Source organism: Bos indicus x Bos taurus, chromosome X, assembly GCF_003369695.1.
Source record: "Bos indicus x Bos taurus breed Angus x Brahman F1 hybrid chromosome X, Bos_hybrid_MaternalHap_v2.0, whole genome shotgun sequence".
NCBI classification, from domain to species: domain Eukaryota; kingdom Metazoa; phylum Chordata; class Mammalia; order Artiodactyla; family Bovidae; genus Bos; species Bos indicus x Bos taurus.
This window is the reverse complement of record NC_040105.1, coordinates 126,066,780-126,092,767: the sequence shown is the minus strand read 5'-3', so window position 1 is coordinate 126,092,767 and position 25,988 is coordinate 126,066,780. Positions and strand designations below refer to the sequence as shown.

Sequence of the window (25,988 nt, the reverse complement as noted above, 5' to 3'; positions counted from 1 at the left end):
CCTTTCATGCATGAGACTTAGGTACAGACATTCATTCTTCCAGACTAACATTTTATATTATACAATTCAAACAGGTCATAGAAATAATTTAAAATAATTCTTTTACTTCAAAACTTAATTTTATTTGTAAAGCCTAACTGACCTCTGCGATAGTTCTCAAAAACACTCCTTCAGAGTTTAGAAACATAATTCATATAAACCACTATATTTTATCCCTTCTATTAAAAATGATCTATTATTCCAACTTTGGGGGGAAACTCTGAGACAATGAGTATCAGATAATTTTAAATCATTAAAGTGAATATATTTTATCATAGAATGCTGCATGTTGTGAAATCTGACCCATCATCATCTATACAACAAAAAATATAGATTTTAATAGAAAATCTGTCAATGAAAGGCACTTGTCGAACCTGTGGAGAATCTTTCACTTTACCTTGGAAGATATTTCCACGGTCACCTCAGGGGAGGTCTCCAGGGGTGCCTCCACACTTGCCTCAGAAGGCCCTTTCGTGGGCTCCTTGGGGAGCACCTCCACACTCCCCTCTGGGAGTGCATCCATGCTTGCCGCTGAGAACGCTTCTACACTCTCCTCAGGGGATGTTTCCACACTCTCCTCGGGGAGTGTTACCATGCTCGCCTCGGGAGATATGTCCACACTAGCCTCAGATGATGCTTCCGTGCTCACCTCCTGGGACGAGTCCATGCTCACTTCAGGAGATGGGTTCACACTCACATCTGGGGATGAGTCCATGCTCACCTCCGGGGATGGACCCACATGCGCTTCAAGGGATAGGTCCTCACTGGTCTCAGGTGATGTTTCCACATTTGCACAGGGTCCTTCCATGTTCACTTCTGGTAGTGCTTCCACACTCACCTTGGGGTGTTCTTCTGTGCTTACCTCTGGGAGTGAATCCACGCTCACCTTAGGGTGTTCTTTCATGCTCGCCTCCGCGAGTGCTTCCACATTCACTGCAGGGTGTTCTTTCATGCTCGCCTCCACGAGTGCTTCCACGCTCACCTCAGGGTGTTCTTTCATGCTCACCTTTAGGAGTGCATCCACTCTCACCTTAGGGTGTTCTTTCATGCTCTCCTCTGCAAGTGCTTCCACACTCACTGCAGGGTGTTCTTTCATGCTCTCCTCCAGGAGTGCTTCCACACTCACTGCAGGGTGTTCTTTCATGCTCACCTCTAGGAGTGCATCCACTCTCACCTTAGGGTGTTCTTTCATGCTCTCCTCTGCGAGTGCTTCCACATTCACTCCAGGGTGTTCTTTCATGCTCTCCTCTGCGAGTGCTTCCACATTCACTCCAGGGTGTTCTTTCATGCTTGCCTCCAGGAATGTTTCCACACTCACCTTGGGGTGTTTTTTCATGGTCTCCTCTGGGAACGCTTCCACACTCACTTCAGGGGGTGCTTCCACGTTCACCTGGGGGGATTCATCCAAGCTTGCCTTGGTGAGTGCTTCAACGCTCACCTCAGGGGGCACTTCCACACTTGCCTTGGGGGCCACTCCCACACTAGTCTTGGAAGGTATTTCTATCTTCTCCTGGAAAGGCATCACCGCTGTTGACTGGCGAGGCACTATGGTACTCTTCAATTCATCACTGCTATGCCTAAGCAGGGGGATGTTTACATACTGGATTACACTGTGGATGCCTGTGGATAAGTGAGAACAAAGAGTGAAATTCCACACAGGTAGAAATTTGACAAGACGGAAATGTACCATTAGCAGTATAAAAACAAAATCAGTCGTTTATTAGGAAATCACAGGGATTACACACCATACAGAAATGTTTAGTGAAATGGATCACAGACACAAGGCAGAAACATCTCAAAGTTGGTACTTCAGAGGCACTACCACTAAAAGAGAAGCGTTGTGAAAGCAACAGAGCTCTCTAGATGAAAGTAAGATGCTTCTCCAAAGCTGATGTCTGCAACAAGCATTTCTATTTTAATCACACTATAGTTCAGAATGATTTTCATAGACAATTACAAAACCTTGGACACTTATAAAAAGTAATCTAAACAAAGTCACCAGGGCCAGGGATTTTGCCATTACAGGTGATTACATAAGACACTCTATATATGATTATTTTAAGATAGAGTATAAACAAGAGCATCTTCTCACCCATACTAAAAACTGCAGTAAGACAGTAATCAGAATTGGAGGAGAAAATGGCAACCCACTCCAGTATTCTTGCCTGGAAAATCCCATGGACAGAGGAGCCCCGTGGGCTACAGTCTATGGGTCGCAAAGGGTCAGACATGACTGAGCAACTAACACACAGTAATCAGAATGGGCTGGATCTCCAAGGTCTCTTCCAGTTTTAACAATCTAAATATTTTTAGCTTAAGAAATGGAAAAAATTATAGTATCTGGTACTAGTTAGATGGAAGAAAGCGATAATACTAATGTTGGGAACTAGGCTGGGGGATTGGCACATGCTCCATGGAAGCATTTTGGCAACAGTGTATCAAAAGCCACTCTGAAAACTATATATTCTTTGTTCCAGCAATTTCACTTTTAGGTTATCCTTAAGAGAAAATTAAATTAAAAAATGAGTATGTATGTTGTTACTTAATACAGCATTGTTTATAATACTGAAACAACTGAAAATATAATCTAAATAGCCAACACAAAATTTGGACTATACTAAGGCAGTCATTAAGAGTAATAATACGCTATTTTTGGACACAGAAAACGGTATATTTTGAATCTAAACAAAAGCAGGTTATGACTGCACTTTATTAAAAATATATAAATGCAAATATTCAGTTATCAGTGAGTACTGGGATAACAGGAAATTACATTAAATTTTTTTTCACTAAATATTTATTGGTTTAAATATTTATTACTTTAAAATACACTTTTTTTGTGTGTGGGCCTCACCATGCAGCTTGTGGGATCTTTGTTCCCTGACCATGGATCGAACCCACAGCCTGGGCAGAGAGAGTGCAGTATCCTAACCACTGGACTGCCAGGGAAGTCCCTAAATATTTTTAAAAAGGTATTTGATGGGAGCTTTTTTAAGACTTGGTAAATATACCAAAAAGACTCAGCTATTTTTCAGTTCCTCACTTTTGGCAGAGAAAGCATTTTACTTACATACCTGTATGTGCCTAATCACTTGTTTAACGCTAACAGTTTGTGCTACAGAAAATAAAAGTATAATAACTAGATTTCTAATAGCTAAAGAAATTTAAGACAAACCATTGAGATTTGTGATGGGAGTAACATATTTTAAAAAGTAATTAGAATTCTAATTAGAAAAGGCAGAGGAACCAGAGATCAAACTGCCAACACTCACCAGATCACAGAAAAAGCAAGAGAATTCCAGAAAAAAAACACCTACTTCTGCTTCAATGACTACACTAAAACCTTTGACTGTGTGGATCACAACAAACTATGGAAAACTCTTAAAGAGATGAGAATACCAGACCACCTTACCTGCCTCCTGAGAAACCTGTATGCAGGTCAAGAATCAACAGTTAGAACCAGACATGGAACAACGGACTGGTTCCAAATTGGGAAAGGAGTACATCAAGGCTGTATATTGTCACCCTGTTTATTTAACTTCTACGCAGAGTACGTCAGGCTAAAGGCCAGGCTGAATGAAGCACAAGCTGGAATTAAGACTGCAGGGAGAAATACCAATAACCTCAGATATGCAGATGATACCACCCTTATGGCAGAAAGTACAGAGGAACTAAAGAGCTTCTGGATGAAAGTGAAAGAGGAGAGTGAAAATGCTGGCTTAAAACATTCAAAAAACAAAAATCATGGCATCAGGTCCCATTACTTCATGGCAAATAGATGGGGAAACAATGCAAACGGTGACACACTTTCTTTTCTTTGGGCTCCAAAAATCACTGCAGATGGTGACTGAAGCCACGAAATTAAGACTTTGGATCTTGCTCTTTGGAAGAAAAGCTATGAAAAACCTAGACAGCATATTAAAAAGCAGAGACATTTACTTTGTCGATAAAAGTCCATACAGTCAAAGTTACAGTTTTTCTAGTAGTCATGTATGGATGTGAAAGTTGGACCATAAAGAAAGCATGAGTCTGAATGATGTCAAAAAAGGACACTTTTGTTGGGATGAGCACACAACCGATTAAATAAATAAAATTGATGCTTTTGAACTGTGGTGTCAGAGAAGACTCTTGAGAGACCCTTGGACTGCAAGGAGATCAAATCAGTCAATCCTAAAGGAAATCAATCCTGAATATTCATTGGAAGGACTGATGCTAAAACTGAAATTCCAATACTTTGGCCACCTGATGCAAAGAACTGCCTCATTAGAAAAGACCCTGATGCTGGGGAAGACTGAAGGCAGGAGGAGAAGGGGATGACAGAGGATGAGATAGTTGGATGGCATCACCAACTCGATGAACATGAGTTTGAGCCAGTTCTGGGAGTTGGTGATGGACAGGGAAGCCTGACGTGCTGCAGTTCATGGGGTTGCAAAGAGTCAGACAGAGTAAGCAACTGAATTGAACCCAACTGAATTAGAATACCCCACAACACACTGGGGAGAGATGGGCAGAAAATAATTTGACACACATACAACTAGGCAGAAGCAAAGTCAGGAATTCGAATCAAGAGAAATAAAGCTGCGCTACAAAGTCTATGACAGCACTTTGGCTCACTAATCATATGGATGTTGACCGAAAAACAAGGAAAGGGGGCGGGATATATTCTGGAAAGGAAAAAGTGGAGGGAAAAAGGAGAAAATGGGAACAATGCATTAGAGCTCTCTATGACTGAGGACTTACTACCAAGAGGGATATTTAACATGATATGTGACCCATAACCCTGAAAATCTGTTTTACCAACAATCTTCTTTTAAACATTTTTTTTTTACATGGACCATGTTTAAAGTCTTTACTGAATTTGTTACAATATTCCTTCTGTTTTATGTTTTGGAATTTTTAGCCACAAGGCATGTGGGATTTTTAGCTCCCCGAACAGGGATCAAACCTGGACCCCCTGCATTGGAAGGCAAAGTCTTAAACACTGGACTGCCAGGGAAGTCCTTATTTTACTAACAATCTTTATGTTCTTAATTAAAAGCTAAAGAGCCACTCAATGTTATTCTTCCACATTTTAAGAAAAAAAGGTTGGCTTTCTCTCTTGATATTATTTAGGTTTTTCTATGTACCTAAAATCCAGCCCTTTTTATAATACTGATATATTTAAGCACAGGTCAAGAAACCCACGGTTTTAAAATTTAACAACCACCGAAACTCCTTATCTCATCCTATAAATTACCCTGATAACTACCCCAGTTTGCCATCGTAAAATAAATATGCAACATAAAATGTTGTGCAGACTTACTCATTTGCAAAGTATTGATTCAAATTATTTTTATGCCTTTCTGTAAAAAACTAAGTGATAAAACCTACTTTTTAAGCACAAATGCTAACAGTTTCAGGCACTCTATCCTATGCTTATTACCTGGATTATTGCTATTAAACTATTAATGAAGCAGTACTTTGTTCCTGGCTACTGACACTTTTGTTGGGATGAGCATGCAACCAATTAAAGTATTCTCCCAAAGAGAGGTACATAGCTAACAAACCAAATGATGAGAACAAACAGAAAGGACTCAGTTTGAGGTCTCACAAATAAATGAAGAAAGCAAGAAAGAGCAATGTGAACTGCTCTAAATGATAAGTATCCCAGCCTAAAAGCAGAGGCAGTTGAGAACCACACGTACATAACAGGACCAAACACTGCCACCTGACGGGACTGCACTGTTAGGGAAGATAGGACCTGAATAGACAGGCAGAAGCCCAGCATACCACAATAATCCCAATGCGGGGATCCAGGTAATGTATCTATTACCATACCCAATGTATGGAGTCTCTATGGAGAAACTCACATGTGGAGAAAAAAGTTATAAATGACAAAAGCACTCTGACATGGATTCCTCCAGGTATATGTCACTGACAGTCACATTTGTCAAGTTCATTGCCACGAGCTCCCAGGGACTGAGTGAATTAAGTCAATCTTGCTGTAAATAGCTTGCTCCAATTTTTAAGTTCATGAAGATCCCTGCCACAGTGACATTTGTTTTAATAGGATGTGACCTGAATCTTCTGTAAGTGAACAGTTTGTTATGAAACAAAAAGGAACTATCATGTTTAATAGGGAAAACTTAAGGGAAAGGTGTCAGAAACAACTTTAAATAAACAAGTACTTCAGTAATAATTTTGAAATCTTGTGTGTAATGATCAGCAGTGAAAACACCCCCAAAGGATAGATGTGGATTATGCTGTGAAGCAGCAAATCTCTGAAGTTCAAAATGTGGCCAGTAATTTAGAGCTTCCCTGGTGGCTAAGAGGTTAAAGTGTCTGCCTCCAATGCAGGAGACCTGGGTTCGATCCCTGGGTCAGGAAGATCCCCTGGAGAAGGAAATGGTTACCCACTCCAGTATTCTTGCCTGGAGAATCCCATGGACGGAGAAGCCTGGTAGGCTACAGTCCACAGGGTTGCAAAGAGTCAGACACAACTGAGCAACTTCACTTTCCCTTTACTTTCTACATACGAACTAATGAAATGTTCGAAGGAATGAAGTGCCTCAGGACAAATCTATCTATACCAACATTCTATGGTCTGGTTCTCTGCTTCATGGCAGAATTACATATTTTATTGTTGTACGACACTTAATGAGAACCAGACCTTCCAATAAAATTCAGTTTTGGGAAAAGGCAAAAAATAATAATAAAGAGATTCTTCTAGCTTCAGCCAAATAAGCATGTCACCAAAGTATATTTTTTAGTTAAAGAAGGGATATTTTGGCTTCCAGTGTTTTGGAATGGCTTCTCAAGCAGCTGAATGTTGACATAAACATAACACATTTAAACCACCAGTGAAGATTGGCACTTAGAAATAACTAACCAGGTCGTTTTTCTTCTACTTGTTCTGTTTCTGTAGATGAATGCAGTCTGCTACATCTTCTATTCAAAGATGAACTTCGTCTCTTTTCTGGTGTTTCTGGAGAACAAAGGCAAAGAAATCATAGTTTTTAAGAAAATTAAGAAAAATTTTTGGTCATGCCACATAGTATGTGGGATCTTAGTTCCCCAACCAGAGATTGAACCCGCACCCCCTGCATTAGGAGCATGGAGTCTTAACCAGTGGACCGCCAGAGAAGTCCAGGAACATTACTATTTACAAGCTGTTTACAAACAGATTCCTTCAGGAGTGAGCCACTCCTTTTTCCCAAACATTTTTTTTTATCTTCACTACTCTTCCTTGTAAGAATTTTTTTTAATTTCAAGTATTATGAAGAGATTTTACATGCCCAAAGTTAAAACCAGGTTACTCTTTTAAGTAAGTTATCCAAAGAGAAATAAAATTATCTAGGAAATAATAAAGAAAATGTCTCATACTGACTGACAATATCAAAGTTCCCAAATTAGGAATACACAATGTATAATTTTAGACACAGTCCATGACATCTATTACTAAACTAATTTATACACTTTAGTTTTAATGAGTTTTATTTTTTTGGCTGCGCTGCATGGCTTGCAGGATCTTAGTTCCCCAAAGATTGAACCCCAGGCCAAAGAGGTGAAAGCACCGAGTCCTAACCACCAGACTGCCAAGGAATTCTCTCAACTAGTATTTTTAAAATAAAAATGATAATTAATATTTGGCACAGATGTCACAGTGTTAGCAACCCAAACTAGTCATATGGGAAAATAATCCCTTTTGTGTAGACACTTCCATTTCACTTTAAGTATTCCGGCTCAGAATACTGATGGAAGTCTGTTTAAAGAAGAACCCTTTGGGGAATTCCCTGGCGGTTCATGAGTTAGGACTCTGTGCTGTCACTGCCAAGAGTTCAATCCCTGGTCAGGGAACAAAGATCCCACAAGGTGAGTGGCCAAAAGAAGAAAACAAGAATTCTTTTGGGGAGCTATAGATTAAATACTGATAATGTAGCATCATTTGAAAATTCTAGAACTGATAATGTAATTGCACAGCACAATCCACAGAAATGTAATCAATTCGATCATGTGATGAGATCACCTATCCCTTACTATCACATTGCAAGAAATGACAAAATAGTGTGAATTTATGGTAAGTCAGCACTGAGTAGAAGAAAAACAGATTATTTGAATCAGTCAAGATTTAAAGAAAGGCTATTTAGGAACTTCCCTGGTGATTAAGGCTGTATTTTCACTAGAGGGCGCGGGTTTGATCCTTAGTCAGGGAATTAAGATCCTGCATACAGTACACCCAGCACAGCCAAACATATTTTTTAAAAAATGAAAATATAAAGCAAGCTATGAAATTCATTTGAGTTTGAAATGTTCATCTCTCTGGATTGAACAGGTTTTATTTCAGTTTGAAGGGATTTTACAAAGGTAAGCCAGTGAAAATATTGATTTTATTTTCCGTGGAATCATTAATTACAGCATTAATCATTTCAGAGTGTGTAATATACTATAATGGAGAAGGCAATGGCACCCCACTCCAGCACTCTTGCCTGGAAAATCCCATGGACGGAGGAGCCTGGTGGGCCGCAGTCCATGGGGTCGCTAAGAGTCCGACACGACTCAGTGACTTCACTTTCACGCATTGGAGAAGGAAATGGCAACCCACTCCAGTGTTCTTGCCTGGAGAACCCCAGGGACAGGGGAGCCTCGTGGGCTGCCGTCTATGGGGTCGCACAGAGTCGGACATGACTGAAGTGACTTAGAGGAATATACTATAAAGCAAGTTATTTCATAAAGTATCTTCCACACATACCTTCTTGGATTAAAAACAAGTAAAGATATCATTTAAAAAATTACTTGGAATTGTTTCTTCATTGCACTTGAACTCATTACTAACTTGAAAGTCATCACCTGTCCCTTTTCTTTACATGTTTCACGAATACAGCAGATACACATATTAATGAAAACACACTAGCGTTTGCTCACTATAATAAAAATTAAGAAATGTCTGTGGAGAAATCTTTGCTAATTCCTGCAATCAATTAGATAGTAAAACAGGGTCAACACTTGTGAAACAATTAAAATAAAATGAAAATATACAAATATGACATTGCAATGAATGTTATCTAATTTTTCTAAAGGATTGAGTTTTGTGAATAATAAATTAATTTTATTATATGATAAGCAAGGTGCTAGAGAAAATCTTCCCATATTAATCTATGAATGAACCTGGGCTATATGTAAAAGTGCTCTGGAAAAGCATACTAAGGTTAATGACGGAAAGTGGATCAACTTCTGCTGGACTATTTATTACAAGAGAAAATGAGATGCGTCAAAACTGACAAATAACGAAAGATCTCTCAAGTTCATTGTTGAAAATTTTAAGAGTTCTAAAAGTACAAATGATGTAATTTAAGTATAAACAAAACAAAAAATCCTTTTTCAGCATATATTTAGACAAAAATGGAAATCTTTCCCACTAAGTTAACCACTGCTACAATTAACTAAATATATGCTTTAAATGATGTCCAGAATCTTTTTTCCACACTGGAATTTTAGAGCAATCAGCATGCTCAAAAAATGCTCAGACACCTAATAACACAAAAGAAACATTTTTAATTCAAACTAAAATTATGCCTTTGTTTCAATTCACCAGGTACAAAAATTGTATATCTTTTCTACAGCCAAGTTTGAGAGAATGAAGTGCAATATGTTTACCATGTCTTTTTCCTGCAAAGATCATGTCTGTTTTTTTCTCTGGAAAGAAAAAGGATTTTTTTGATGGGTATGGTTATCTAATCCATTCCAACTATCAGTGAGAAGCACCACGTAGTATAAGCCAGATATGGTCACTGACACACTCAGGTAAAGATTTTTTTTTTTTTAAATAAGGAATGCTAGGGAATTCCCCGGTGGTCCAGTCGTTAGAACTCCACGCTTTCACTGCCAAGGGTGCATGTTCAATTCCTGGTCAAGAAACTAAGGAGTGCTAATTAAAAGGGCAAACACCAGGAGCAAAATGTATTTGAAGTATCTGCAGTAGGTAAGTTTTATTTTAAAGAGCGCTGCATTACCTCTACAAAGAGTTGTAAAGTAGAGCTTAGAAATACTGTCTCATTAACAGTTAAAAACCACTTTATTTGCTTTGAGGAAAAACACAGACTTGTTAGTGGAATGTACAGTTTAAAATTATGATCAAATGACCAGAAAATTATGATCAGATAACCAAAATATAAACCACAGAAGAGCAGGGTGGAATGGAAATCACTGAATTTCTTGGGGTCTTAATTATAAAATAGGAAGGTAACTTGCTTGTCAACTTTACATATATATGAAGCAGATTAACCTGTCCACTGCTATATATATGCTATTATTTTTCTTAAATTAGGTAATATTCATGAATCTTAACGGAAATTGAATGGACTACTCTAGTTTCTGGAAAACCGGATTTCAGTTTTAGGTTAGACAGAATACGGATTAATTCTAAAATAAATTATTGTGTCACTTAATGGCAATGTCTTTGGGTCAAAATATATTTCATAGCTGTTGGGCTACCTGAGCCCAACAAACCCATCTGATACCATTAGTACACAAACCAAGAAACAAGGGGCTTCTCTGGTGGCACAGTGGTGGAGAGTCTGCCTGCCAACGCAGAGGACGTGGGTTGGATTCCTGATCTGGGAGGATCCCACACGCTTTGGAGCAACTAAGTACGTGTGCCACAAGTACTGAGCCGTGCTCTGGAGCCTGAGGAACTACAACTACTGAGCCCATGTGCCACAGCTACTGAAGCCCATGCGCCCTAGGGCTCACGCTCTACAAGGGAAGCCACCACAATGAGGGGCCTATGCACTGCAACGAGAGCGAAGCCGCTGCTCACTGAAACCAGAGAAAAAACCACGAAGCAACAAAGACCCAGCCAAAAATTTTTTTAAAATTTTTTAAAGAAACAGGGATTTATACTGATGAAAATACAAAAAAGTAATGACCATCTCTACTGCGAAACGTGGTGCTCTTCTAAAATAAATCTAAATGTCCTATGATCTAAAGAGTAAGTGGTACTATAGAAATACATATAAAGACTTGATTTCACTGGTTTGAAATTCAGTAAAATACATGAAATAAATACTTACTCTTGGCAACAGAATTTTGAAGACCAGTAGATGACATTTGTCTATGTAATCCACAAGTCCCCTGCTCAAGCTTTTCAGTAGATGTAGAATGTTTGTTGACTGAGAAAAGATACAAGATTTACTGTACTCATATTTAAAAAAGCATCATTAGCTGAAACAAGATGAGCTCATGATGTACTTATACAGAGCATAAATATGTATTAATTAGGTACACAATGCTCACTGTCGATCATTCCTTATAAATTATGGAAATTTAACTTACATTTTATGCAATTGCTTAGAATTACATCCACACATAGGAAAAATTATAGTACATCATTAGTAAACAGGGCAATTTATTTTTAAAATATGCACTGGATAAAGGTGTGCAAAGCTTATCAATTATTATTCACTTTAACACAGATTACAAGTTTAAATGGTTAAGATTTTGGATATACCGTATAAAATAAAGTTATTCTAAGATTTCACCTGTTTCTTTGGCAATCTCACACGACACAAACTTAAATGCATGCCAAAGAATACATGGCAGTGTTTTCACTTAGGAGACAAAGCTGAAAACCCATTGTAAATGCAACCTTATACTAACAGCTAATATTTACATGTGAAAATGAATAAACTTAAAAGTTTAGCAGTTGTATTAATTACCGGTCTTATTTTGGGAATTTACTGTTGTATAGCCTGCCCATGACCATCTTTTTTGACGGTCAACGCGGCTGCTCCTTTCCAGTGTACGATGAAGGACGGCTTTGAATTTTTCCTATTTAAAATAAAAGCCAATAAATGTTTACATATGTATTATATTCACTAGTATAATTCTGATCTATCAGTTATAAAATACCCCTACCACTAAATTTTTTAATCAGGCAAAATTTTTTTTATAAAAGAGAAAAGTTAAAATTGGAAACATCTCAGGTATGAATCCATACTTTCCCAACTAAGTAGGTTTTAATCTTACGGATATGAATCGAGAAACTGACCATGCTTCCCTCTTTGCTTGTATCATCAGGAAATTTAGAAATAAAGGTGTAGCCTATTCCAGCAACTATACAAGGACTGAGTAGTATGCTTTGATGTATGCTAGTCATACCTTATGTTTTATTATTTTCTTATTTTAATTCCCCCCTCTGCTTGATTCACTCAAACATTGATTTTCTCATCTGGTTGTGGTATATAGTTTTAAAAATATACCTTAAATTCTTTGTAGAATGAGGCAGGATAAAAAATCAACTAACATGCATCAATGAAACTATGCCAGATCATCTATTATATCCACATTTCTAAGTTCTTAAATTCTGGTGTTAACTAATCAAGTTTTTAAAAAGAGATGTGTTTGTCTTGACCTCAGCTTTAGTCTAAACCGCGCAGGATAACAGGTCTACGAATGCAAATGCTACACAGTGGCAAAACAGCGCCACTGTCAGAAATGAGATGCAGTTTTCTATTCCTCATCTCTGTGCTGTAACATACCATGGACTACACTCACGTAAGCAAATCAACCTCAGGGCCAGAAAGTTTTCTATTCTTCCCTGACAGCAACTGTTTCATAGCAACATCATCCTTACAATGTTCCCAGTTTAGAGGGTGAACATATTAGGAAATTGGAGTCATCCATATCCTCTGAGGAGAAAAGCAACTGCAATTTTAAAATGAAACTTATCTAATGACAATATTTTAAATTATATTTTCTAACAGAAAGGAAGTTGTCCTAAATTACTTAGACACCCCAGAAGTATAATAAAGATTAAAAACAGAATATTCTTGTATTATTAAAACCTCTCTCCTAAGCTCTTTTGCTGTTTCCAAATGTGCTGACCCTCCATGCTCTTTCAGGTTCCTTCTGGCATCTGCAGCTCACGTCCAAGTTCCTGTCCTCCTTCCCATGTGCCCCTCACACTCGCCCCTCTTCCCCACCACTGAGTCTGGGGTTTTTTCCTGCTCTGCTGAATCATTCTCTTTTTCTATGTGCAGCCTCCTCAGTGATGAGCGGTCCCTGCTCTGTCTAGGGCTCTCCCGCACTAGCTCTCTGGGGCCAGTTCTCTTTGGACCTTTCCCCTTGCCTTCTGGGCTCTTGTCTGGCTCACTCTCTCTGGCTCCCACCCTGTCTACAGTGCCATTTTGTTGCTTCTTCCTTTCCTGTGTTCTCTCTCAGGTTCCTCTTCTCCTAAGATGGTCTTTTCTACTTGCAGTCCTTGGGGCTCTCCCTCTGTCCTCCAGGGGGCTTTCCTGACCCAGCACAGTTTCCTATTTTACTCTCTTTGGTTCTGTCTTTGTCAACTTTAGTCTCTCTGGCCTTTACTCTTCTTTACCACAGAGAAGTAATTTTAAGGAGACATTTCACAGAGGAAGATAGAGTGATACAAGTTCTGAATGAGAATTCATTAAATACTGGAATGTGGGGGAAAAGACAGAGAAGGTGCTAGTGAACCATGGACAGGGAAGAAACACCACAGGAATAGTCCTAAAATAAAGAAGATTCACCGACGGGGATAAGGAGTTGGGGAGGGTGAGGCATTTTCAAGGGCCAACTGTGTGTAAAAGTTAGGAAGAAAAGTGAGCACCAGAGAAAGACACAGAGAAGAGGGCTCTTGGGAGAGAAATGGAAACAAAGGGAAAAAGAAAGAAAAAATATTTTAAAATTAGAGCAACAGAAAAAAAAAGAGAGGATAAAAACCCACACACTGAGAGAACAATGGCAGAAACTCCAAAGATGAGGAGCAAAAAGGAGGGAGAAGCTAAGACAAAGAAAGTAAAAGAAAAAGGGGGTGCTATTGGCAGAAAAGGGCCAGAGTCAGACAAAGAGCCAGAGACAGGCCAAGGCTCACTCAGGGACACTTGAGGGGCACTGGAACAAAGAGAAAGAGAGAATGGCAGTGAAGAATAGGAGGGAACATGCCAATTCCAAAGGAGCCAAGGACACTCATAGTAAAGATGTGCAACAACCTACAGGAGAAAAACTTGGTGTCAGAGAGAATCCTACAATTTGAGACAGGTAATCAGATGCCCACAGAGAAACAGCCAAAGGCAAACTGACTGAAGAGGGACAGGGAGGGAAAGAGAGGGCAGGACAAAGGTAGTGACTCGTATCAACAGAGTGCCAAAGACACCCAAACAGAGTCCAGATAGGAAGAGAGCAAGGCCACAACACAGAGAAAGGAACAATAAAGGGAGAGGGAGAGAGAGCAAACAAAAGGGAACCGGGAACCACGGGAGAGTGGAAGGCTTTGATCCAGCTGGGCTCTGCCACTCTCACAATGAGGGCAGTGGTGAGAAGGGGGGTGGTCCGTCAGGGGCAGAGGGGGCCCTATCAGAGAGGGCCTGAGAGTGGGTGGGTGAATACCAGGCAATGGGACAACACCTTTGGTAGGAGAGAGAGCGCCTCAGAGCAAAGCCCAGGCTGCAGGCATCCTGCAGGCGCACAGGGCTCTCTCCCTGGATGCGCAAGGCTCGCCTTCACCTCAGTTACTAAGCCTAAACTCAGGCCTCAGATCAGGATGGGGCAAGAGCCGCTAATGTTTAAGGGAAGACCAAAGAAGAATTGGTACTAGTTCCAGAAGAATCGGGGTCGGTTCCAATAAATGCAGAGAAGGGCTAAGAAAAAAGCACTGCAGAACCAGGCAACACAGTGTATCATCTGATTAACAAAGAAAAAAAACACATACCCGTTCTTCCTCTAACATTTCGTTTCTCTTTTTTTCTGCAGATATTCTCCGTTGTTCATCCTTTTCTTTCTGTTCCCTCAGCTTTCGCTGTTTTTCTTCCATCTGTTTTTCATATACGATCTTAGACTTTCTTTCTTTTTCAAGTAGCTGTGTCTCTTTATTAGCTGAAATATTCCAAAAGCAAGGTAAGAGCCAAGAAAATGTTTAAGTTTTCCACATTACAGAGAAGGAAAGTTAGTGTATTTTATTCTCTTTCTTAAAAATAACATAACCTGTGCTAATAACTAAAGATTTATTATATAAATGACCAGAGATGGCCACGAAAGAATCATTTCCACTGGGTGTTCATTTAACTCCTGAGAACTGAATTGGCTTAAATGACTCTCCTCCTGTCCAAACTAAAATTCCAAATTCAAAAGAAATATTTTCTTTCATGTGATGTTTCTGCTGACTTGAGCTGAAGTCAAACCCCATCAGATTAATATGCTGTACATTAAAATAAGAATTAAAAAACACATGGCCAGAACATATGGCTTTTTCCCTTCTAATACGAAACTTCTTTTTAAAGGCCTCATCTAAACAGACCATATTAAGCATGCCAATTTGACCTTCATGAGCTTAGGCACATACCATATTACTGACCAGCATGATGTTTTCCTACATTCAAATTTCCTCTCACTAAAGCCTGAAGAGCATCCATGCAGTTGTAAAAATACTCTTCTAAAGAGCTACAGGAAGAAACTGCTCCTCACCAAAACAGAGACAACTGCTGTGCCATTTGAATGAAGGTGAGCACTAGTTTTGCAGTGGATTTACAGGGCCAGACGAGGAAAATAAAGAGCTGAAAAAGCACTCTCTCAAGATTATGGTTCTTTTAGAAAAGAATATTATTTTTTTTAATATAAATTTACTTATTTTAATTGGAGGATTCTTTTAGATCTTAATTGATACAAAGTCACACTTGAGAAAGCACAGCAATCAGTGAAAGATACCGTGTCTATGGTAAGATTATTAGCAAATTCATTTATGTTTTTGGCCGTGCCATGGCTTGTGGGATCTTGGTTCCCCAATCTGGGATTGAACCCCAGGCCTCTGGCAGTGAAAGCACAGGGTTAACCACTGGACCTCCAGGGAATTCCTTCATTTTTGTTTTCAGAGTCATTTTTACTGAAATCCCCATTTTGCTTGTTTCTACAAACACTGAAGAAATTTTCATACTTTAGTTTTCAGAAAATTAAAGCTAACAGAAACTACTCTTTCAAAAACAAAACAATTTGGCCAAATATTGTTCTTCATCTCATTTAGTATATGCTTTTAATCCAATATAACACAAAGTAAAAAGTAACACATGCTATATAACATATACTATTAAAAAAAGATTAAAAAGTAAAACCACTTTGAAAATATGTAACCTTAATGTAAAATGTATTCATTTTGATTTTTTTAAAAGTCTAAAATATACCATCATCCTGATTCATTTTGCTGTACAGTATAAACTGATGCAACATTATAAAGTAACTATACTCCAATAAAAATTAATTTAAAAAATACCATCATCTTGTCTTTTTTTCTCTTCTCTCCGCTCCTTTGCTAATCTTTGTTTTATGTCATTTTTAAGCACAGAGCCATCTATTACTAAAAAAAAAGAATATAATTAGATATCAATAGGATATCAAACTTAAAGGATAGAACACTTTGAGATCTATTAAAGTACTCTAGAAATTATACCTGGCTTAAATGGTGATTTTATATTTGAAGGCTGGGACGGAAGAGAACTAAAGCTTCCTTGACTTCGTCTTTCTTCAGCAATGGCATTAGCAGCAGCAACTAAAATACAGGGAGATAAAGGAAAGGGATTAAATATTAAGAAGACAAACAGCTAATCCAGGGGTGGCAAATTGTATCTTCGAGAATAAAGGATAGCATCTCTTCTAGAAGGTATGACAGATGACTCTGGGTCAGCAAAGACATACTGAGAACCTATGATGTTCAACAATTCAACAAAGAATTAACACTGTTTTCTGTAGACATGCCAGCCTATCTGTGCACACAGAGTTGTCAGTGGAAGCAGCTGGTGGATGAATAAGAGCTAATGAGTAACAGATCTCAAAAATGCCTCAGACAAGACATTACACCAAGTACTAGGAAAACTGAGCTGGCAAGGATTCGGAAAAAATGTTTCGCCATAAATTGGGCGAATTTAAAAAAGATTTGGAGTTTATGGATTTGAATTTGGAAGCAAAAGTGTCAACAGTGAGAGCCTCAGAGATTGGGCCCAATATTAAGGAGAACATTTATAAATTACCTTGATCAGGGGCTATCTACCCTGGCTCCCCAGTAGAGTCACCCAAATTGTTCAAAAAAAAAAAAAAATTAGCAATGCTTTCCCCTCCCCACTTCCACTCTCTGAGAAAGGGGCCCAGGCCTTTGCAGTTGCTAAAAGCTCTATTCTCATGCATAGTGAAGGTGGAGAAACACTCAAAGAAGTTCCAATGGGATGGTGTTTTTCGAGGTGGGAAAATATCAAGTTAATAAATATTAATACATCTTGCGTAAACAGGTAGAAAATGGTAAATAAACTTCAATAAGAGTGAAGTATAAGAGTATAAGAGTGTGGGAGCACAATTTGAGGGAAAGTAAGAAAAACTAAAATTGTGGATGATACCAAAACAAGTTATTGGGGAATTCCCTGAACTCTTTCCATGTATGACTGTATCTAAAATGCCTCACAGTAGCAGGCATCTTCAGGAAGGAGCTGGAGAATAACACTGAAAACTCTCTTCCACCCTAGTATAAAAGCACAGGAAACATGCCCCTGTGATTCTGCATACAGTTCTGGTCTCTACATATCAAGAAAAACGCAGAACAGTTGAAGATGGGCAGTTAAAATAAGACTAGAGGGTCTGTGGTTGTACTCAGAATGAATGGACTCTGAGATGTTACTTGCCACTGATGAAATATCTGGGAGCCATTTTACAGAGTAACCCTGAAAGTGACGCAACTGCTGCCATAGAGACCACCGTTTCAAAAGGGGAAATGACTTTTTTTAATCCCAGTGACCAAATAGCTCAGATAATCCACGATCTAGCTAAATTTGAATTGAAGATTAGACTCTTCTAAACTTCTTCAGTTATAAACTTCTTCAGTAATTTATCAATTTTGTGGACCACAATTATTCTCTGAATTTCAGTCCTGGTGTACTAAGAAAATTCTTATATAGTCTATAAGTTAAATAAACCATCCTACACCCACCCCTTCCACTCACATTTCTACGTGAGCATAGAGAAAACCACCGTTGCTTTTGTATATTCAGTTTTCCTGCTTAAAAGTCCTAAGGAAAGTCCATATTTTGGCACAATTTAGTTGGCCATAAGGACAAGTTCCCTCAAAATGTACACTTTTACCACATTTAAAGATCTTATTAATCACAAGTAAACGTAAAGTAGTTGTTGTGGCAATAATGAACCATACCACATACAGGTTATAATTCAAATCTAATTTTTTTTTTTTGGCTGCACAGGGTGGTTTGCAGGATCTCAGTTCTCTGACCAGGGATTGATCCCAGGCCATGGCAGTGAAAGTGCCAAGTCCTAACCATTAGACAACCAGAAAATGTCCCTCAAATCTGACTTTTAGACCCTTACTTCCAAATTCCTACTGACAAGAAATATATTCACCAAAAGGACAGGCTCTAAAAATGTCCAGACACTAGGGGAAAGCCTCCATGTCTGGAGTTAACAAAATGAACATTTTATTCAACTCCATTCAATGCGGAATTTAATTCACTTTAAAGTAACAGGTGCAATAGAGTATTTCTATAGTTCTTATACTAATTCTAAACTCCAAATTAAAGTTAAAAGTTACTTTCTGCCTGGAGATTAAATAAGAAAACATGTAGATTTTATTACTAAAACTGAATTATGAATCTTAATCTGTATTTCCAAAAAACTGCCATAATCAATAATGTATATCACTTTCACCATTTATGAAGTTGTTTTCATTGATTACCTCATTTAATTCTCATAATAATCCTATAAAGTGGATATTATTTTCTTTACAGATGAGCAAACTGAAGCTAAATATAATTTTCCCAGATTACACAGACAGGAACTGGTAAAGCCAGAACTTACTTCAATTGTAACTTTACTTTGAAATATTACATAATTATGAAGGACCAGACTGTACAAAACCCACATCAACCTTTATATGACTTAGTTCAATACTCCTACTTCAGCTACTTCTAAGGTTACTTCTTTTTAAAATACCACAAGGAATTAAGATCTAAATGTATACAACTTATTCAACAATAAGTACATGAAATATGTTGGTTTTGGTATAAAACATACTTTGGAAATACAGCAATGGAAATTATTTTAAAATAAAGCATTTACCCTTTTATTTTTTTAAAGAAATAGCTGTGGCTAAGAAAAGCCTAAGTTTGAAGAAAATGTGTAAAAAACAATACAAAAAGAAAACGATTCTCTCTCTCTTTTTTTTTTTTTGGTGGCACCTCAAGGCTTGTGGCAAAGTTCCCCAACCACGGATTGAACCCTCAGCAGTGACAGCAGAGTCCTGACCCCTGGACCACCAGGGAACTCCACCATTCCCCTTCGACAAGGAGAAAATAAAAATCATTCCAGCTATCTAACCCAATAAAAGCCTCAGAATACAATGAACCAAAAATAGGTGCCACTAGAATGCCAAAGTTAAAGAATAGTTTACACTTGATAGACTTTTAAAAGATACCATTGAAATTCTGAGGCCCCTTCTGGACATAAAGCATTTTAGGTCATTACTGACTTCAACATAGTAGAAAATTTCTGCTTCTCTCCTAAACCTCCTTCCTCAACACACAATCCGTGTCATAAGGGCTCTGCTCTACTAGGACAAGCAAAATGCAAGAAAGGAAGAACGTTTTTCTAAGACAGTTATTTCAAGAATGGTAATAATCTTCCTAAATCTGCACCCAAGCACGATCACCCCAAAATGTTTAACCTTATGAGATATCAATGATAAATATTCATCCCCAAACTTACTAGCAATTCTGCCACAGTTGTTGCTCTTGACATCACAGAGTTCCACATAAAATCTATAGCCCCACCTCTCCATGACCTTTCTTCAGTACTAACTGGAAACATTAAATCACATCAACTAGTGAAATAGTATTTTCTATTACTTAGCAAAGGGCATAGATTGCAAAAAAAAAATGAATGAAAGGTTTTTTAAAAATTATTTTAAGAAGGGCTATGGTTGTGGCAAGAAACAAGCATACCATGAAACCAAATTGCTACAGATTAACGAATATAGTGCTATTCACTGTTGTTTGGGTAACAGAATAAGAGGTAAACTGCTACAAGTCTTGAGCTCCTACTGCATGCAGTCTTCAAAGCTAGGCTGCCAGGGGTATCTAGCAGCAGACTGTCTTCGACCAACCCAGTCCCTGAGCCTTCCCACACAGCTGCTGGCCCAGGCCTGGATCCACCCTTCTTCAAAGCTGAGTAGTTTGGAGTGGTGGGGTTCCCTGCAGATCCGTTCCACCCGCCCCAAGGCTCTCTGTTCATGGCCTTATTACTCAAAGTTTGCATGTCATTAGGCCAGGAAGAGAGTGAGAAAATATTGAGAAAAAAAAAAAGAAACCAAAGAAATTTGCAATCAGGGAACAACAAAAATAAGGGGGATTCAAGGAATTTTGCCTAAAACAGCAACAAAGTTTACTGTTATTTGTATAAGAGAAAAGTAGCAACTGCCACAGAGTGGCAGCACATTTCATTGACCCTTTGTCCCCTTCAGGAAAATACTGTGACCATGAAGTAAGTTCTTTTTAATCAAGGTGATTCTCTGAAAACTTTAATATGTGATGTTTTCATTCCTAATGTGAAATGGGCACCAAAGATGTCAACGAGGATTCTGGGTTAAGCCTTTTTTGTTTTCAAGTTTTTGGTTTGAAATACTGTGAATTCCAAGCAACTGTTCCATGTAAAATTTTAGAAATACTTTACAATGTTCAATATAAAAAATACGTTGGGGGGGGGGGCGGTTATCCAGAATGCTGGTTAGTTTAAATCAGTGAAATAAGTCAATGTCAGAGAACTTTAGGTGCCAGTAAGCAATAAAACAATCTGAATTTATTGCAAACTCTCCCTGTAGGTGAACCATAATAAACTAAAGACATAAGCGTTTTTCCCCCTGTGCCATAATGAAAGTGTATTTGCTGCTGACATAGTCTCTGGGGAGTTAATTCAAAGCGTTCTGAAGTAACATAAACCCTTCCAATTGCAGCCAGTCTAAATTAATTTCTTAACTGCAAATGGAAAATTCCCGAAGGACTTCAATAAAATCAATAAGACTGTTTTACTCAAGCTCATATAGAAGCAAACTAGCTCGAGAACTAAAAGCAACCTCCCACAAGCAACATATACTAGCTCAAGCACTGGAGCAGTCTCCTGGGCTAAGCCATGCGCTGCCAAATTTTATAAAATAAAACGATTTGGGATCAAAATTTCTTTGGTGATGAGACCAGTTTAGAAGAAAGCACCCAGAAGCGCTGAGTTTCGTTCAGTTCAGCCTAGGGTCTGCAAGACGTCCCACGGAAGGTGACATCCTGGCGATCACGTGCTACAGGAGGCAAGCCAAGAGGAGCGGGGGATGGGGACAAGTCTCATCCCAAATTTCAAATCAAGACCCTCACGGCCCCCTCCTCACAGGACCTTAACCAAATCCTAACCAGGAGGGTGCTGGAAGTCAAGCCTCCGGAGAGCCCGGGGTTCCGATTGTGGAAGACGAAGAAAACTCGAGCGTCGAGGGCTCAGGGAAATCTCCAGGGCTGCCCGCCGCCCCCCAAAGGCAGGCGGGGCTCGGGGTTGTCCTCGTGCTCCCGGGTGCCAGGCGCCCGCCCTCCCGCCCTCCCGCCCCAGTAGCGCCCGTTAGTTCCCTCGGGCCCCGCCCGCCGGAGGGGGTGCGGCCGTCGGCAGTGGCAGTTGGACCGCGGGCTGAAGGAATTGGGCTGGTCTCCCCTCCCGCCCGCGTCCCCTCTCGGCGACCCGTCCCGTCCCAGGGCGCTCCGGCGGGGGTGAGATGAAGACCCGACGGCGCGCGAGGCGACTCCGGAGTAAAGTTCTCCCGCTCCGACGATCCCCGAAGCAGCGGGAATCCCGCGTCCCGCACGGGCCCGAGAACCCCCGGGAGCCGCCGGCCCGCTCACCCATCCGTTCGCGCAGTCCCCTCAAGGATGTGCCGCCGCCGGCGCGCTCCGCCATCTTCAGAGCAGCCGAGCCGGGAGCCGCTACAGGCGCTGGGGCCCCAGTGCGCAGGCTCTCGTGCGGCCGCTGCGGGGCCGAAGCCGTGGCGTCGTCGAGGGGCGGGAAGGGGCGGGGCCCAAAGGGCCGCCGCGCCCACCTCGGACCCGCGACCGGTCAGCGCTGCCTTCTGCGCACCAAGTTGTGAGCCGCTGGGCGGTGACGACCAGGTGTAAATAAAGACACCCTCTTCTACTTCCCCTGCTCTCCTCTCACCGTGCGTCCTGGAGGCCGGCCGATGATCAGCCGGCCATCCAACATTTCCTTTTTCCTCACTTTACCTAACAACGCAGGAACATCTTCCCTTCATTCGTTTGTTCACTTATGGAGGTCTTCTTGAGTGCCTCCTTGGTGCGCTTGCATCATGAGTTTGCTAGTCTTTGAAACAGGACGGAAAGACCCAGGTTGGGGGAAGAGTGATGCTCTAGGGTTCCTGTGATGCTCTAGGGGGCTTGATCACAAGGAAAGATTTTCTTAAAACTGTAGAATAACTCGTGACACTGTTAGGTCTCAAAGTTGTGTGAATTATCTTTAGAGTGTCTTTAGGTCTTTAAAGTGAAGGAGAGGACTTATTGATGTTAATCACTCCAGATACATAATTATATATTACATATATAATATTCATAAACGATTCCTATCCGGAATGCATAAAGATCTAAAAAATATTTAAGAAAAAAGCAATTCCCCTCAAAGTGAGCAAAAGGCATGAGCAAGCCTTTCACAGGAGAGAAAACACAATGGCAATAAGCATAAAAATTTTTTTTTTTTTTCTCAAACTCTTAAGCACTCAAGAGGACACAAATGAAAACCACAAGATACCATGTTACACCTACAGATTTGGCAAAAATTTAAGAGCGGAAAGTAAGTGTTGGTGAAGATGTAGTTTAATATTGGTGGAGAAAAATAATACTGTAAATCAACTAGACTTCAATTTGAAAAAATACTAGTGTGTGTTTTTGAGGGGGGCAGGGAACGTTTGGCACTATAGTACCTGAAGCCCTGCTCCTACTTGTATAGAGACACCAGTGTTCTGCATGATATACACAATGGTAGCCATGATTATCAAGACACATGATTAGGGCGCAAGCAAAGCACATATACCTACACAGAAATTCCGCTTTGATGAATTTATCTGGAACGTCACAAACAGGTCTCTTTTAATCTATAGATAAACCCTTCTTTTTATCCAACATCTTTGACAGATCACTGTGAAACATTCAGTAGGTGAGTCATTCAACAAAAGCTTTTATGACCACCTATCCTTCGCCTGACTGGTTGGCTAGAAAGACAGGGAAGATCCCCTTAGATGTATCTTTGGGGCTACAGCAGCTCCCTAAGGAGCCCCCACAGGACTGTCTGTACATTTCTCAGAAAAATTTTGGAACTGAAGACTGCCATCTTGGGGAGACTTGAGTGTGTTCTGGACCAACTCACTCAGAGCTGGGAAACAACCCAGGCCACTTAACTTCTCTCCGCCCCTGTTTGGAAAGCCTATGTTCCCCAGTGAGCAAAAAAACCCTGAATTCCTGCTGTTTCTTTCCTACTTGGCTATTTTTTCCCTTAAACCTGACACCAGCAGGAAAAATATTCAGAAACCACACTCATACTAGGTCTAGGAATTGTCACTTTTTTTCTACTAATACATTGAATTCACATGTAATAAACACTCAGTGCACTTATCAAGTCTAACAATTTGTATTGAAACTGCTACCATCACAGCCCTGTGGGAAGAGTCCTAAGCTTCACAGCCATGAGACAACTGTCCCTCTGCATCCTAGACTACCTGTCAGATTCATCCATCATATACACAGCAGAGTCAGGGCTCTGGTTTTTCATTCTCTCATTTCTGACTCTTGTCGCACATCTACTGCCGCTTGGCCGTGAAACAGGGGGAAGAGCGATGCTTCATTCTGGACTCATCTCTTCCAATTCTACTCACACGTTTTCCTCCCTTTTCCCAAATCTGCACTTTTCTTCTCTCTAAGTTACAGGCTCACCTCAGGCTCTGGTCATTTCTTGCTTGGTTGATGGCAGCTTTCCCAGCTCCGAAATTCCTACTGCAGCACATTGCCCCGACTCCCTCCCACACCAATGACCCTTCAGTCCCCCTTTCCCACTCCCCCCTTTCCCCTTCCCTTTGCACTGAGGACCAGGGTGACCTTGCTCTTTCCTGGGATGTGGTGGGGGAATGATTCTCATGTCCTGAGATCACCAGGGTGGGGGGCATGAGCTTCTGGGGGGAGGAGGAAGAGGCCAGCACTGTCAGTTGGATCAGACAAACAGATGGGAAGGGCATCGTGGTGGTGGTGCAATCTGCTAGGAGCAGTAGCTGCATCTTAGAGTCTTAGATACTTACTGTTACTTAGTAACAGATGTCATTTGTCCGGTACTTATACACTGGCAGACACAGTGCTTAAGGTTCTACATGGATTATTTCATCTATTTCTTATACCACTTCATGATGCAGCTTCTGTTATCTCCTCATTTTACACATAAGGAAAGAGTTAACCTCCCCGGTGTTAGCACAGTTAACAAGTGGCAGAGCCAGGATTCAAGGCCATGTATATCTAGTACTTCTTGCACTGTGTCTTCTGATTTACCAGATGATGAGCCCTAGTCCACTTTTAATTCCTAGCCCATGTCTTCACTTCTCCATTGATGCAGTCCCCACACTCAGCCTATTATTTTTTCTGGCTCAGCCTTGTGGCACATGAGATCTTAGTTTCCCCATCAGGACCAGGGATGGAACCTGAGCCCCTGCATTGGAAGCTCGGAGAGTCTTAACCACTGGACTACCAGAGAAGTCCCTAGACATGCACTTTTTATCACTGGTGAGGTCTTCCTAAAATTAAATCTTTTAACTCAAAACCACTATGACAGTCTCTTAAGCCTTTAATAAGATGGACACAAACTATTCAATAAGAAACCATTGAAAATGGATGTTTAATATATATCTGACAATAGAGATAAATATGACTTCTCTTAAGCAGCCTTTCTTCTAAAAGGCTCAGCTAAGACTGTAAATGCCAGGTACTCAGGGCTGACTTCAAAATGTATGTGTAAAGGAAAATGTGCCACATCTATTTCACTGTTTATCCTGCAATGAATATTTTTTGAATGAATGAAAGAGTACTGAAAGCCTCCACAGTACTGACGGAGGAAGAAATGAAAATATTTTCAATGGCCACTGGGGTGTTGAAAAGGTCTAGACTTAAAATTATTAAAGGGCAAGAAAATGTCCTTATTTTTTTTGCTTGACTTCAAATAAAGTAGAGCAAACATGGGCTGTGTCTTCTCATTCTAAATACAGGGCCTGTAATATAAAAGGAGCTTCAGGGGATGCCAAAAAGCATAAAATATCAAGGAATGCCCTTTAAAGACACTTTGGAATTTCTAAAAGAGTTAAAACTTGGTAAAATCCAGATGGGAGCGGAGAGGAAAAGAGGAGTTGAGATGGTTTATTAAAACACAGATTGCTGGGCCCCATTCCCAGAGTTTCTGATTCTATAAGTGTGATTAACTGTATAACATATACCACCAAGGAAATGTACCGAATGTCTAGTGTGATGTCAAGTTCAGCCTGAGTGGTTAATATCATTACACTTCGATGATGATCAATATTTAAAAATTCTAATCCAGATCTAGCATTATCATTACACTTTGATGATGACAAATATTAAAAATTCAAATACAGATCTAGTGTCATGTACATCCTGATACTTGACATTTGTTCACTAAGGGCAGGCAAATGCTTTGCTCTAGGGTTCACTGAAAGCCAGGTCTGGCCAAGGCCTTGGGGTGAGCATTACAATGGAGGGAGGAACATCACAGACCCTGAGCTGCCAGGCAGGGAAGCCTGAGAACATTTTGTACCACAATTTTCTGAGACAGAGTGTGGTGGTACAACACATTGAATAGACAGTTTTCCTTCTCGTTCCCACCCTCAC

General features: G+C 40.0%; 1 protein-coding gene across 4 annotated transcripts in view; it reads right to left on the bottom strand.

The window, feature by feature from the left end:
- MAP7D3 (MAP7 domain containing 3) overlaps nt 1–22,127 on the bottom strand; it is a 35,660-nt gene extending 13,533 nt beyond the window's left edge. Inside the window, exons 1-9 of one of the 4 annotated variants that reach the window (XM_027534918.1) lie at nt 21,948–22,064; nt 16,475–16,573; nt 16,298–16,381; nt 14,747–14,910; nt 11,733–11,844; nt 11,088–11,186; nt 6,908–7,003; nt 1,544–1,659; nt 437–1,429 (exon numbers count right to left, since the gene is read on the bottom strand). In XM_027534918.1, coding sequence (XP_027390719.1) covers nt 437–1,429; nt 1,544–1,659; nt 6,908–7,003; nt 11,088–11,186; nt 11,733–11,844; nt 14,747–14,910; nt 16,298–16,381; nt 16,475–16,573; nt 21,948–22,002 — 1,818 coding nt within the window. In that variant the 5' untranslated portion in view covers nt 22,003–22,064. Of the gene's footprint in view, nt 1–436; nt 1,660–6,907; nt 7,004–11,087; nt 11,187–11,732; nt 11,845–14,746; nt 14,911–16,297; nt 16,382–16,474; nt 16,574–21,947 lie in introns of all 4 variants that reach the window. The other 3 variants (XM_027534919.1, XM_027534920.1, XM_027534917.1) reach the window with 3 other exon arrangements.
- Nucleotides 22,128–25,988: the final 3,861 nt, after the last annotated feature.